At 32.4% G+C, this 12,024-nt stretch overlaps 2 protein-coding genes across 8 annotated transcripts; both read left to right on the top strand.

Annotated features, from left to right (window-relative positions):
• The first annotated feature begins 1,478 nt into the window (after nt 1–1,478).
• On the top strand, nt 1,479–3,897 carry LOC105124147 (uncharacterized). Of its 2 annotated transcripts, XM_011024032.1 has the most exons (4): nt 1,479–1,716; nt 1,752–1,859; nt 3,123–3,403; nt 3,494–3,897. In XM_011024032.1, the coding sequence occupies exons 2-4, from the start codon at nt 1,788–1,790 to the stop codon at nt 3,528–3,530; spliced, it is 390 nt and encodes a 129-aa protein (XP_011022334.1). In that variant the 5' UTR covers nt 1,479–1,716; nt 1,752–1,787; the 3' UTR covers nt 3,531–3,897. The 2 variants fall into 2 exon arrangements, with proteins under 2 accessions (XP_011022334.1, XP_011022333.1); XM_011024031.1 differs by having other exon boundaries at nt 1,479–1,859.
• A 1,505-nt stretch (nt 3,898–5,402) lies between these two features.
• LOC105124145 (uncharacterized) lies at nt 5,403–10,344 on the top strand. Of its 6 annotated transcripts, none has more exons than XR_842003.1 (6): nt 5,403–5,658; nt 6,220–6,353; nt 6,444–6,680; nt 7,782–7,879; nt 8,465–8,676; nt 10,078–10,344. XR_842003.1 is itself a non-coding variant. In XM_011024029.1 (6 exons), exons 1-5 carry the CDS (start codon nt 5,619–5,621, stop codon nt 9,616–9,618), a joined length of 672 nt encoding a protein of 223 aa, XP_011022331.1. In that variant the 5' UTR covers nt 5,410–5,618; the 3' UTR covers nt 9,619–9,622; nt 10,078–10,344. The 6 variants fall into 6 exon arrangements, 2 of the variants coding, with proteins under 2 accessions (XP_011022331.1, XP_011022332.1); XR_842002.1 differs by lacking the exon at nt 7,782–7,879 and adding an exon at nt 9,071–9,622 and having other exon boundaries at nt 5,404–5,658; nt 6,259–6,353; XR_842001.1 differs by lacking the exon at nt 7,782–7,879 and adding an exon at nt 9,071–9,622 and having other exon boundaries at nt 5,405–5,658; nt 6,223–6,353.
• The last annotated feature ends 1,680 nt before the right edge of the window (nt 10,345–12,024 follow it).

The raw sequence follows: 12,024 nt of genomic DNA, 5'->3' as shown, positions 1-12,024 counted from the left end.
TAAAGTCTCCTGTAAAAATCTAATCTTGCTTAATGTGTTAGAATTAATTGTGTGTTTGTTCATGGTGGAGAAATTTATTAAAATATTTTTTAATTTTTATCATCAATAAATCAAAACTAAAATCATCAAAAAATACCTAAAAATATTAATTTAATATTTTTTAAATAAAAACACTAAAAAAAAATTATCGCACTCTTAAATATGATTTAAGGGACTATTTATCATTTCAGGTTATTTTTTAATATATATTTTTATTTATAAATATATAAAAATAATATTTTTAACATCCAAATAATCTAAAAAAATTAAATTTTTACAAAAATATTTGAATTAATTATGATATGCTGATTCAAACACTTATTTTAATTTTTTTTTTTAAAATCTGTCATTTGTTCTGGTCCGAAGTGAAAAACTATCCCTTCAAAGTCCTCCTCGCTCAAATTCAATCCAAAAAAAAAAAAATTCCCTCGTGACCAGGCAGGCTAACCGGAAGAATAGAGAGGCCTTTTCCCCACCAATTTGAATGCATTGCCCAGCTATTGATGGGTGTTGGCCCAGCTGACTACCCCATCGGGTGCTCGGGTGACCCAGTCATAAACTGCATGGGTCTACTCATAATTGACAATTGTGCTGCTACGAATTATTGGCTATGGTGAGTGGTTAATTGATAGCTATGGTGGAACTATCAAAATTTGTATTCTCTCTTCAAAATTATTTCATTTTTTAATCAATTTTCAAACTTTTATATGAATATAAGATATAATATTCTTTCTTCTCAGTTCTTCTAGTATAATCGCATAATTCGGTTGAACAAGGTTTCAACGAGCGCTTATTTTAGACTTTGCAATTGAAAGATTAAAATAGGCTAGTTTCGCTTTGTTTAATTAAAGTCTCCTGTAAAAATCTAATCTTGCTTAACGTGTTAGAATCAATTGCGTGTTTGTTCACGTTGGAGAAATTTATTGAAATATTTTTTTAATTTTTATCATCAACAAATCAAAACTAAAATCATCAAAAAATACTTAAAAATATTAATTTAATATTTTTTTTAAATAAAAACACTAAAAAAACAAAAGTTATCATACTCTCAAATATAATTTAAGGGTCTATTTGTCATTGTAGTAACTATCATTTTTAATATATTTTTGATTTATAAATATATAAAAATAATATTTCTAACATCAAAATAATCTAAAAAAATTAAAATTTTATAAAAATATTTTCTAACGGAAAAAACAAACCACACACGCCTGCAATAGAGATTTAAATTCAAAATTTTAAAGCTGTGATCAATTCCGATTTCGAAACTTTCTTGTTGACTTGATAAATCTGCCATGTCAGCTACAAAAAAAAAAAAACTCTCATTTCAGAACATATATATGGGTGAGCGTTGTATGCAAGAGTAGGAATTAAGAAATTCTCAGACCAGTGGTGTTAATTTAAGGGCGCTCAAAATTTCAAATTCATGTTAAATTGTTGATGGGACCGAACGGAGCCTTTGAAACTTTCTCATCGCGCGATATCGCGCGACCATGCTTCTGTCAAGAGCCGTTGCTCGAAGGTTTGAGAGACCAAGAAAAAGAAAGGAAGACTTTGATCTGAAGATACACATCTTGCTTATAAATAGGATCGATGCCTGCCTTGAAGCCACTGCACTCGAAACTTTTGAAACATTCTGGTGCCTAAATCAATACTGCCCTCAGGGAACTAGCAGTCCGTTCTCTATTAGGAGATTACAGGATCTCTCGAGGTGAATAAATACTTGAGTAGGCTTAATTAGGGCTGTGATGGAGAAGAGATTTCTGAAACTCAGGAACACTAGGTCACTGAACGAGGGATGCAGCAAGTTAAGATTTCGGGTAAGTACGTTATGATTTTGTTTTTGCTTTTAAGAATGAGTTTTCTTGTACTAATACGAAAGAGATGTCCTCTGCTTTGTAAATTCTTTATTTATTAACTACACTATTATGAACAAAGTTATAGCTTGCATGCCTAATTCTGCTTAATTTTAATCATGACACCGGCGTATAACGCTAGAGTTTTTAAGTTCTGCATTGTAGAAAAAGAAGATGGAACCTCTCAAGATTTAAAATTATAGTGTACTAAAATGTATAGAAAACTTCGAACCAAACAGTTCTGAATATCAATAATCAATTTTACAATAAATAAAGCCTTTTACAATAAAAAATTATAAAAACTTTAATATATTAACCATATGTTTTATCCGTGTTTGACATTAGAGCCCTCTTTCTTTTAATTTTGTATCTTTACTCAAATTTTAAACCTTATTTTGTAGAATTAGGCAACAAGAAATACAAATAAAAATCTTAAAATATAAAATAAAAGGATGAAGAGAAAAAAGAGAGAGAGGAGAAGATGTTTCTCTATTTACATGAATAATGCATGAAACAAAATAAAAAATCCCAGTTCTTTTAATGTTTTAGTTAATTGTGAAATGACGTGGATTATTAATGGTCTGTGTACTATATAATTAAACAACTTGTGTACCTGAATAAACTAGAAAAAAAAAAGAGGAAGAAAAGGACCGAAAAAATCAAGCAAAGAGAAAGAAAAGCAATGTATGATCAAGAAATAGTAAAAGAAAAACAGCTAAATAGACATTTTATTATTTATTGAAATAGTAAAATGATAAAATTATTCTTGACTCAAAAAAACTTTGTATCAGACATAAAGAAAAATGTTGTTTTTCATTATAACTCAATTGTATTTTACAAATTATATAGAGGGTATTTAAATTAATTGTTTTCTTTTTTATTTCATAATAAAATTACTAATTTAATCCTAGAATAAAATAATATAATCCTACTGCTTACAAGTATTTTGATCTTTTTTATTGTTTAAAACAATGTAATTATTTTTATTTATTTAAAAATAAAATCAACATAACTTTCTCACAAGAAATTTTTTGTCATTTATTAAAAAAAACAAAAGAAAATTATGTTTTCCAGAAAATTCTAATTTCAGGACCATAAGAGGAGTGTTTTTATGCATTGTTTTCCCCTCAGCTGTTGTAAAGAAAGAAAGAAAGCTCACTTCATAAAAATTAAATCATGTTGGAAAAATTTGTTTGTTTTTACTAAAACCATATCTTTGGCATACAGAGATCAAAACAAAACCGAAAACTAAAAGCAAACATGGAAAGCTTAAGAGAAGACATGGCGGAGATAAGTGGACAGCAACGACGCATCAAAGATGGGCAAATGGAACTCAGAAGGAGCTTCGAAGAGATTGAATCTCAATGTGATCAACTCAACAAGGAAACGTCTCTGATATTGCGACAAACTCTGTACAATCAACAACGCCTCTGTCTTATATTCAAGATCTTAAAAGCACGAGAAGACAACGACTTTGCCATGGCCACCGAGCACACTCGATTTCTCAGGTCAGCTCTCTCTGTCTCTCCCTTGTTCTTCTTTTATCTCTTATTTTTGTTGCCTAACTCTCCTTCTTTTTACTTTTATCTTATTGCTAGGGAACTGATGAAGCAAAATATGGGAAGCAATATTTGACATGAATTTGCAGATGCAGGTGATGGAGTAATAAAAAGAAGGGTTAAAAATGATTTTAGACCGTCGACGCCACCCATTCTCTATATAGTTGGGAGAATTTCAGTAAGTTTAGGTTTAATTAAGAAGCAAAAGATCAACGAGTTCTATCAAAATTCTCATTAATCAACAAGTAAATTTCTTAATTCTCTCTTTCAAAAAAGTTCAAGTTTCTTTTATATTTTCTTAAATACATTTTATTAAATATGAAATCATATATTTTTTTAATTAATTGTTTTATTTTTTAGGAAACTTATATGTATATAATACCCTTATTTGATGTCCCCATTTGTTCGAAATCTTCACCATTATTTTTAATGCTCTTTTTTTTTTTTAAAAAAAAGCTACTTTAAATAAATAAAAAAGACCACCAAAATATAGAGTCGAACATTTTTTTTAAATATTTTCTTTTAATATATTTTCTAGCTCATTTCATCATTCTTTGGCTTCCATTATAAAAAAATAGGGCATTTCAATTTTTATTTTTTTATTTTTTATTTTTTAATGATGGCCTATAAGGTACTGTATTTTTCTTTGGTGACGACATAAACATGTCATTGAACTCAGAGATTGGAAATAGCTGGGGGGGAAAAAGCAGTTATGATCAATTGTGTTAGCTTTTTTTTTCTTTGTTTTTTTAACAACAATAAAAATCGTAAAAATAAATTCTTGAAAGATATATTAAAAAAGAATATGAAGAAATCAAGCCAAATATTCTAATATGTTCACTTATTGAAGGAAAAATAATTAGTGATAATTGATAATTTAAAAGCTTGGTTTAGGAAGTATAAAAGTGCTTGAGCTTTTTCGGAAGAGAGATCTAAACGATGAACTTATTGGTTAACGACAAATTTGATAGATCTCGTTGATATTTTGTTTATAAAATTGTTACTCTTATAATAATAATAATAATAATAATAATGGGTCCTTCAGGACAAAATAATTAGCCTTCTATATATATAATGGAATTTACAATATCAGATATTGTACTACTTTGTGAATTTAATTACAATGTATGTTGTAATAAGACTTTTGAATTTAGTTTAATTATGGACCGCTTTTCGACCATATGGAGTTTACTTCACTATAGAGATTGTTCAAGCTCAAGGTTCCTAGTAAAATCCATTCAACTATTACAGTGCATGTTTTGAGATTATTGCCAACGTTATATGCCTCGAAAAATCAATGTTAAATGTGTTTATTACAATAAATTAATAAACTCACTTGATAACACTAGTCAATGTCCAACGCCAAAATCACATGATTATTCAATAAACTATTTTTAAATTTATTTTTAAAAAAATTAACAAATAAATTAACATTGGGCTCACATTAAACTACAATAAAAAAATGTTTAATCTTTTATCATTCTTATTTAAAAATAAGTTTTCTATCCTTACAAATGTTTAATTTTTATCTCTATTCCCATCTCATTCTTTTCAACCAAACATCTATAAAATCTACAAAATAAAAATAAATTATTTGCTCTCATTAATCTACACCATTTTATTTCTAATTAATCTTAATTTCCTAGAGCCGGTGCTTACAGAAACTGATTGAAACATTACCATCGGGCTCTTGAAAATACATCTTGAGCTAATTTAATTTAATTCTGAAATATAACAAAGGGGAGATGTCGTTAAATAGCAGACTTTTTGGTGTTTTGTTAGGCCTGAGGTTAAAAAACCAACAGAACCCTAGAGTTAAGAGAGGGATGACATTGCAACAAGATTAAGAGTTCGGGGATGAGAATTTAGGAGTTCTTTTAGTTTAATGTATAATCTGATGTAGAACTAAAGTTCAGGGATACAATTAAGACAATTAAGCCTAAATGAACGGGCGGACTTCATTAACACTAATCTAATTGTACTCATTTTGAATTAAAAAAAAAAGGGGAAACTTGGAAGAGAAGAATCGAGCGTTCGGTGGCGTGATAAGAATGAATCGCGCGGCATGGAAGGTGTCTCGCGCGACTCCACTCTTTCATATAAACATGTTAAAATTACTTATAGCTCTCCATGAAGATAGATCAGTCACGGTTTATTGGATGAAATGATTCCCTACTACCAGCCGGAGCACCCAACAGCAGCAGGTAACTACTCAACACTTGCTATTATTATTATTATTATTTGGATTTATATCTTGACTACGAAAGCGATTGTCAAGCAATCAGCTCAACCGTTTCTTTAATTATTTTGATTTTTTTTTTAACCTTGTTCCGAATTTTCTTATGCAAGCCTCGTTGTTGTTTTTTCGTATAAAATTGCTCGCGAGGGCTTGATTGTAAGTCTTATTAAAAAAAATCAAATCGGGTTAGTTGTAAGATTAATTCCAGTAATTTGTATAATTGTATTTCTGCGGTGAATCTGTTAGGGACGATGGATGAGGAAGGAAGGGAAGGATCCTTCCATATTCTTTCTTCACTTCCAATTTGGGTAGATAGGCTTGCTTGCAGCATCCTTTGCTTTCCTCGTCAGCAAAGCAACTAGATGGATGGGTCGTTTTATGTTCATGCTCAGTGAAAGTTTACTTCCAATTTTAACAAATTCAACACATAATTGCATGCTTTTTATGGTAGTTCACCTTTAATTCTAGAGTTATTCATAGAGGAGTGCTAGACCATTAATGTGATGCATTTGTTGTATGGGTTTAGAAGAGCTGACAGTGCCTCAACATATGTTGGCCCAACCAGCTATGCCACAATATGGAATAAATTTTTCCGTAACTCCACAAGATAGAAGGGAAAAGAAAAGAAAAAATGATGCTGATTATCGACAACGATGTAAGGTATAGCATTCTACTTAATTGTCTTCACCACTTGAGGCAAATATCCATTGTTTTTACCTTTCATGATGTCTCTTGATTTCTTTTTGGCAGATAAAGAAAGAAAAGAGAGAGATTGAATTGCAACATCTTCGGGAAGAAAATGGCCAGTTGAAGAGGGAGAATGAATCCTGTCGGGAAGAAAATGATTCGATGGCACATAAATTGCGGTCAAAAGAAGTTGAGATAGGGAACCTTAAAAACGAAATCTGCAATTCAAAGAAAGTTATTTCTAATCAAGAAATTCTAGTGGACACACTATCACAACAGCCGTTTCTGCAACAAATAATGGTGCATCTCTCTCTCTCTCTCTCTCTCTCTGTGTGTGTGTTCGTTTATTCTAGTACTCTCTCTCTGTGTGTGTGTGTGTGTGTGTGTTCGTTTATTCTAGTACGCCACCCCATTAAATTATTCACCTAGTCTAAGCTGATTTGTTTGTTGGCATTACATTGATGCTGTTGGGCATATGAATTAAAAATTATTAACACGCTTCACCTTGGTTAGTTGAATCTATCAGATCATGTGATGTAAGACAAAACTTCAATGGTTAGTTGATAGCAGCTACACATGAAGAAAGTGTCCATTAGTCTCAAAACCTGATGCTAAATCTGTAACTATTACTTACATTATCTCTGTAAATCTGTGATGAACCACCCATGAATGTTGATGAATGCTGATCCATTATAAATTTAAGGAGAATGCAGAGGATTTCATTAAATTTGAGATACAATAAGTGTCTTAGAGCTTCATTGGTTCGGTCTTGTTATCTGATTTGCACTTCTCTCGGCTTGGTTCAGTCTAACTGTCTCTGCTGCTGGTGGTGGCTGGTAGAGTATTACCCTTAGCATCTCTGAAAATATTAATGATCATGATGATATATTTGTGAATGTTGATGGATGTTCATCCATCATAACTTAAGGAGAATGATGAAATTTTATTAATAAGAAGATGATATTGATGCCTTACTTTTTCCATGGTTCTGTCCAGTTATCTGGTTTTTTGCACGCTCTCACCTTGGTTCAGTCTAATTGTGTACTCTGCATCACTTTTATGTTCTTTCTGCCATGGTTTTGTCTTTGCTGCTATCCTGTGCAATGTGATCATGTCCATCCCTTCTGCTCTAGCTGGATCTTGAAATGTTTAAACTCCTTAGTGGCTGACTTGAAGTGCCTCCAGTTGGGCTCCATTTTTTCCTTTAACTTCATTAAATCTGGGTCAATTTTTTTTGGTCTATGTTTATTTCTTATCTTAAATTCTGATCGGGTCTTTATACAACCTTTTTATTTTCTTTGAATAAAACTTCTGGAAAAAAATAATAATAAAATATCAATAATATTTGTAGCCAATTACACATCATAGGGGGGCTGTTGATCACTTTGCTTAAAACTTCAGGGCTTTTAGCTGATGCTTCAAGTATACACCCTTGTCTTTCTGTTTTTACTATGACTGCCTAATCAAGCAAGTCGATAAGAAGGATTCATTTCTAAAAGGTAAGTTGGATGAAATGTTTTCTACTCAGCCACTGTGTTATGTTAATTCTAGTTGCCTTTTTCTTGTTTGCAAATCAGATGAATTTTGAGGGATACTAGTTGTTGAGCTTGGCTTCAGAGTTTTAAGCTTACTTTCTATTGCTTTGGGTTGTTAGTGCATCCATGCCTATCTATCCAAGATTATGATGGCAATTTGCTCTAACTCATATTCGATGCATCTGTAATCAGATGAAGTGAAAATATAGCTTGGGTTCTAGTGTTTCCATTACATGCTAATTGAATGGAACCTGGCTAGTGTAATTTTCTGGTGACAAAATTTTTTTTCCCAATGGGAGGTAACTACTTAGATGATATCCTGTGGCATTTCATCTGTATTATTGCACTATACTTTTTTGCTGATTTTTTTTAATATAATACGGATTTAATTTCAACCATCTTTTCTATTGCTAAATACTGGTACTGTGGTAGCTATATAAAAAACTTTCTATCTCCTTTCTCTTCTCAGTAAACTTGTGGTCGCACATCTTTCTAGCTGCAATAAGTTTGAGAACTTCTTGAATGACATTCCATTCCTTACTCTTGTAGCACGGATGCAACCAACTTGAGGTGGCGCTGCTAGAAAATGAACGCAATATATTGTATCAAAATGCCAACTGGGATGGTTGGGAATCTGAAAGAAAACAACTTTTGGATGAGATTGAGAAGCTGAAACATCGGAATGTGATGCTCAAAATGCAAAATCAAGTTTTAGGCGACAAAATACTGAGCCAAAAAGTTACGAAAGCAAGTATGAGAAGGTACCATTAGATGTTTTGCAAAAAGGATTCCATAGTCTCACACAAAAATTGCTTGCAAGCTTTATTCCCGTTCAGTGTTTTCTAATATATAGTTTCCTTGCGCCAAGTTTCCCTGCAAGCATGCCTAGTTCCTGGTTGTATCATTTCCGCTGCTTTTATTCTGTCTCCTATGTTTGAGTACTCAAATCAGGGACCACAAACACATTTATATTTCTCATGCATTATGTTCAAAAAGAAATTGAACAGGAGGAGATTTTTCACCACATATTGCTGGCTTTGCTGACAATGGTGGTAATCATTGCTGTCTTGGATTCTTTTTTGTATTTTTTTGAAGTGATTTCTTAAACTTGCTTTCTTTGATTAATTGAATTTGATCTCATTTTGCTTTTGATAGAATAAAACATGAAAAAAATCAAAAGCCTAAGGCCAACCACAAAACCAGCTACACTATAAGCTTATCAGTAGAACAAGCTAACTCCACACACCACAACTAGCACAGGCTCCTGATAAGCAACAGCCCACCTAAACAACAAACAGATCTCAGAATGACTCTGTGAAGTGAATAACCAATCCAGTCCACTGCTTTGCCTAACTACTAGCCACGGTATTTGCACTAAGTAAAGTATGTCTTAAAGTTGCCTTTGAAAAAGAATTGCATATTAACCATACCTTGTTTAGCACCTTTTCATCTGTCATGGCACCTCTCCCATCCTTGTAACCATGCAATAGCATCGCTGGTAGAAGATTCTGCAACAACCCTAAGTGTCTGCGTGTGACAAAAATCTCTGTTACCCTGTTAGTGGCCATCATCACTCCCATGCATGAGACCATAACACCTGTCATTTCAACATGAAGCACGCCACCTACCCCTGCAATCTGTCATGGTTTCTGCAAAGCTGAGCCGTCAACTATCTACTTTGTTCACCTATGATCAGGAGTTAATCAGGTTAGTCATGGCTCAACCTTCCGTTTGTAAGACTGTTGTTTGATCCCGTCTCCTGAAATCGATGGTTCCAGGGCTCGATATGGGAAATAATGTTTTAAAACCTTGCACCAAACAGCTACCCTAGCATCCACTATAGTCTACAATATTTTTTGAATTCTTCTGTAATAGGTGGACAAAGTAGATTGGAATAGCATGGGCTCTTTAAGTAGAAGAAAAAGTGCATGGGCTCTTTTCAAGAAGATTCACAAAAGATAACTTATAATGCTCAGTCTTATGTATTACACAATGAAAGGAAAGTAGGTAAGGTTCCGGTTACAATGTTGGATGAAGTATTAGAGATTCTTGGAACTCTTAAAACCTGTTTGTAATTGGGAGTATAGTAACCTAAATTCATTCACAACGGAGAACTGCTGGAAGGTCTGATACTGATTACTGTGCTTGGTGTGCTCATGCAGGATATTGTGAGGCAATCTTTTCTCAAAAGGCGTAAAGCTTCTGATATGATGGGTAGGGGTTAGAACCCACTTGTGAAGTAATTATTTTCTAGGTGTACGGTTTTAGTGGAACAGAAGCAGTGGAGACATGTTCTGCAGAAATATTGATTTGATGTTATTGACTTCTTGCTGTATCTTGATTCGATTCTCGCCATTATTCGATAAGCAATGAATTCTTGTAAATTGTATTAGCCTCATAAACAATGAAGTCTCATTGCCTGGATGGAATAGCGTGTCTGATGTATAAAATTTATAAAAAATGAAGAGTGCACGTGAACTTTCGTAGGAAGGTCATTGCTAAGAAGAGGTCTGTCTTATGAGTGCTCATCTATGGTGTTTTAAGGTGTCGGAAAGCACTTAATTGTCTCGGTTGTTGTGTTCCTTGGTATTTTTCGATTGATGGAGAATATGTAATGTTGCTCCTCCTTGACCCTGGGAATCGCCTTTCTTTATTGCCTTGTGTTCAGTAAGGAAAATCGGCTTCTTCCATGTTTCATGCTCGTGAAATACATCAAGGGTTTGAATATTGTGATGAAGTGAAATAGCTTCTCCAACCATTGTAAGGATGGAATCTTTAACTAAGAAAATTTGAGTGATAATTTAGATTTAAGCATCATGATGATCTATAACTAAGTAATGATCAAGTATTGTTAATGTATTTAAAGAAGAAGAAAAAATCTACGACTTGACAGCATTAAAAAAAATTAATGAACAAGGAAAAAATTAAAAAAATCCTGGATAAAATTATCAATCTTGTATAGCAATCTTGAACGGGTCCTATCATTGATGGCTGAGCTAGGTTTGATAGGAACCACAAAATTGAGCAATTGGAGATAGGGCTTGGTGCTGGGTTACACAGATGGGGCTGGTGCTGGGTTACACAGATGGGCTACCAAACTTCTCCATTAAAAAAAGAAACCCTCAATCGCCTCTCTAATGTCTGGCTCTCAAACCGGGAATCCTCAAGCCATGATAGTTGCAACCGAGACAACAATGGGGCTGCGCATGGCATGTTAATTTATGCTTTATGTTATTAGCTGATATGGTCCTTTTATTTTGCTAGGAGGAGTTGGTTTATTGCTTATATAAAGCAGCCTAGGATATCATTGAAAAGGGAAGGAAAACATTTTATCTAAATGGTGGTTTATTCTTGCCCAAGAAAGAATATTATGTTTTGGTATTTCATAGCAATCTTGAACAATACCTATCAGAATATTCTTTATCATCAATCTCGTATGATAAAAACAAGACAACCCAAGTTAATTCATTGAATAATGAACCATAAGAATAAAAAATATACTCAAATAAATTTATCAAACCTATAATTTAAGTCATGAGATTAAAATACAACAACAAAATACATATCAAAAAAATTATAAAACTCAATTCTCAATCAATTCAATGTAAAAGGATATAATAAAAATTATAAATTTAATTATAAAAAGAATAAAAAAAAAGTTAAAGCAAACATGAGTAAACTTGTCAAATCTCATATCGAGTTATGAGATCAAAATAACTCCATAAAAAAAAATAAAAAAAATTATAAAGCTTAATCTTAATCAATCTAATATTAAATAATAAAATTAAAAATTATTGCTAAAATTAAAAACAAAAAAATAAAGATAAAATTTAATATAATTTTTAGAGAGGTTGTTTGCTTGCGTGGTTGCTTCTACCGAAGCAACCACAACAAACATTATGTTTGGTTATGTCAAAAACGCAATATAATTTTGGTGGGCCAATGCAAATTCATGTTTTGCACGCGAATTTAGTAAAGCAGCTCCTGGCTGCTTTTTGAAATTCAGTGTTTACGTGCACGGTACAATTCACTTGCACTGTATATGTAAACAGTGCAATTCACTTGCACTAATTTTGTACTTTTCACTTAAACAGTGCAATTCACTTGCA

Source organism: Populus euphratica, unplaced genomic scaffold (assembly GCF_000495115.2).
Source record: "Populus euphratica unplaced genomic scaffold, PopEup_1.0 scaffold4.1, whole genome shotgun sequence".
Taxonomy (NCBI): domain Eukaryota; kingdom Viridiplantae; phylum Streptophyta; class Magnoliopsida; order Malpighiales; family Salicaceae; genus Populus; species Populus euphratica.
This window is presented reverse-complemented; position numbering and strand designations above follow the sequence as displayed.

Excerpts from the sequence above, each read along its gene's own strand:
- LOC105124147 (XM_011024032.1), top strand. The coding sequence starts at position 1,788 with ATGGAGAAGAGATTTCTGAAACTCAGGAACACTAGGTCACTGAACGAG. Across the intron at positions 1,860-3,122 it reads GCAGCAAGTTAAGATTTCGG|AGATCAAAACAAAACCGAAA; the intron begins GTAAGTACGTTA and ends TTTGGCATACAG. Across the intron at positions 3,404-3,493 it reads GAGCACACTCGATTTCTCAG|GGAACTGATGAAGCAAAATA; the intron begins GTCAGCTCTCTC and ends TCTTATTGCTAG.
- LOC105124145 (XM_011024029.1), top strand. The coding sequence starts at position 5,619 with ATGATTCCCTACTACCAGCCGGAGCACCCAACAGCAGCAG. Across the intron at positions 5,659-6,219 it reads GGAGCACCCAACAGCAGCAG|AAGAGCTGACAGTGCCTCAA; the intron begins GTAACTACTCAA and ends GTATGGGTTTAG. Across the intron at positions 8,683-9,575 it reads GCAAGTATGAGAAGGTACCA|AGCCGTCAACTATCTACTTT; the intron begins TTAGATGTTTTG and ends TCTGCAAAGCTG.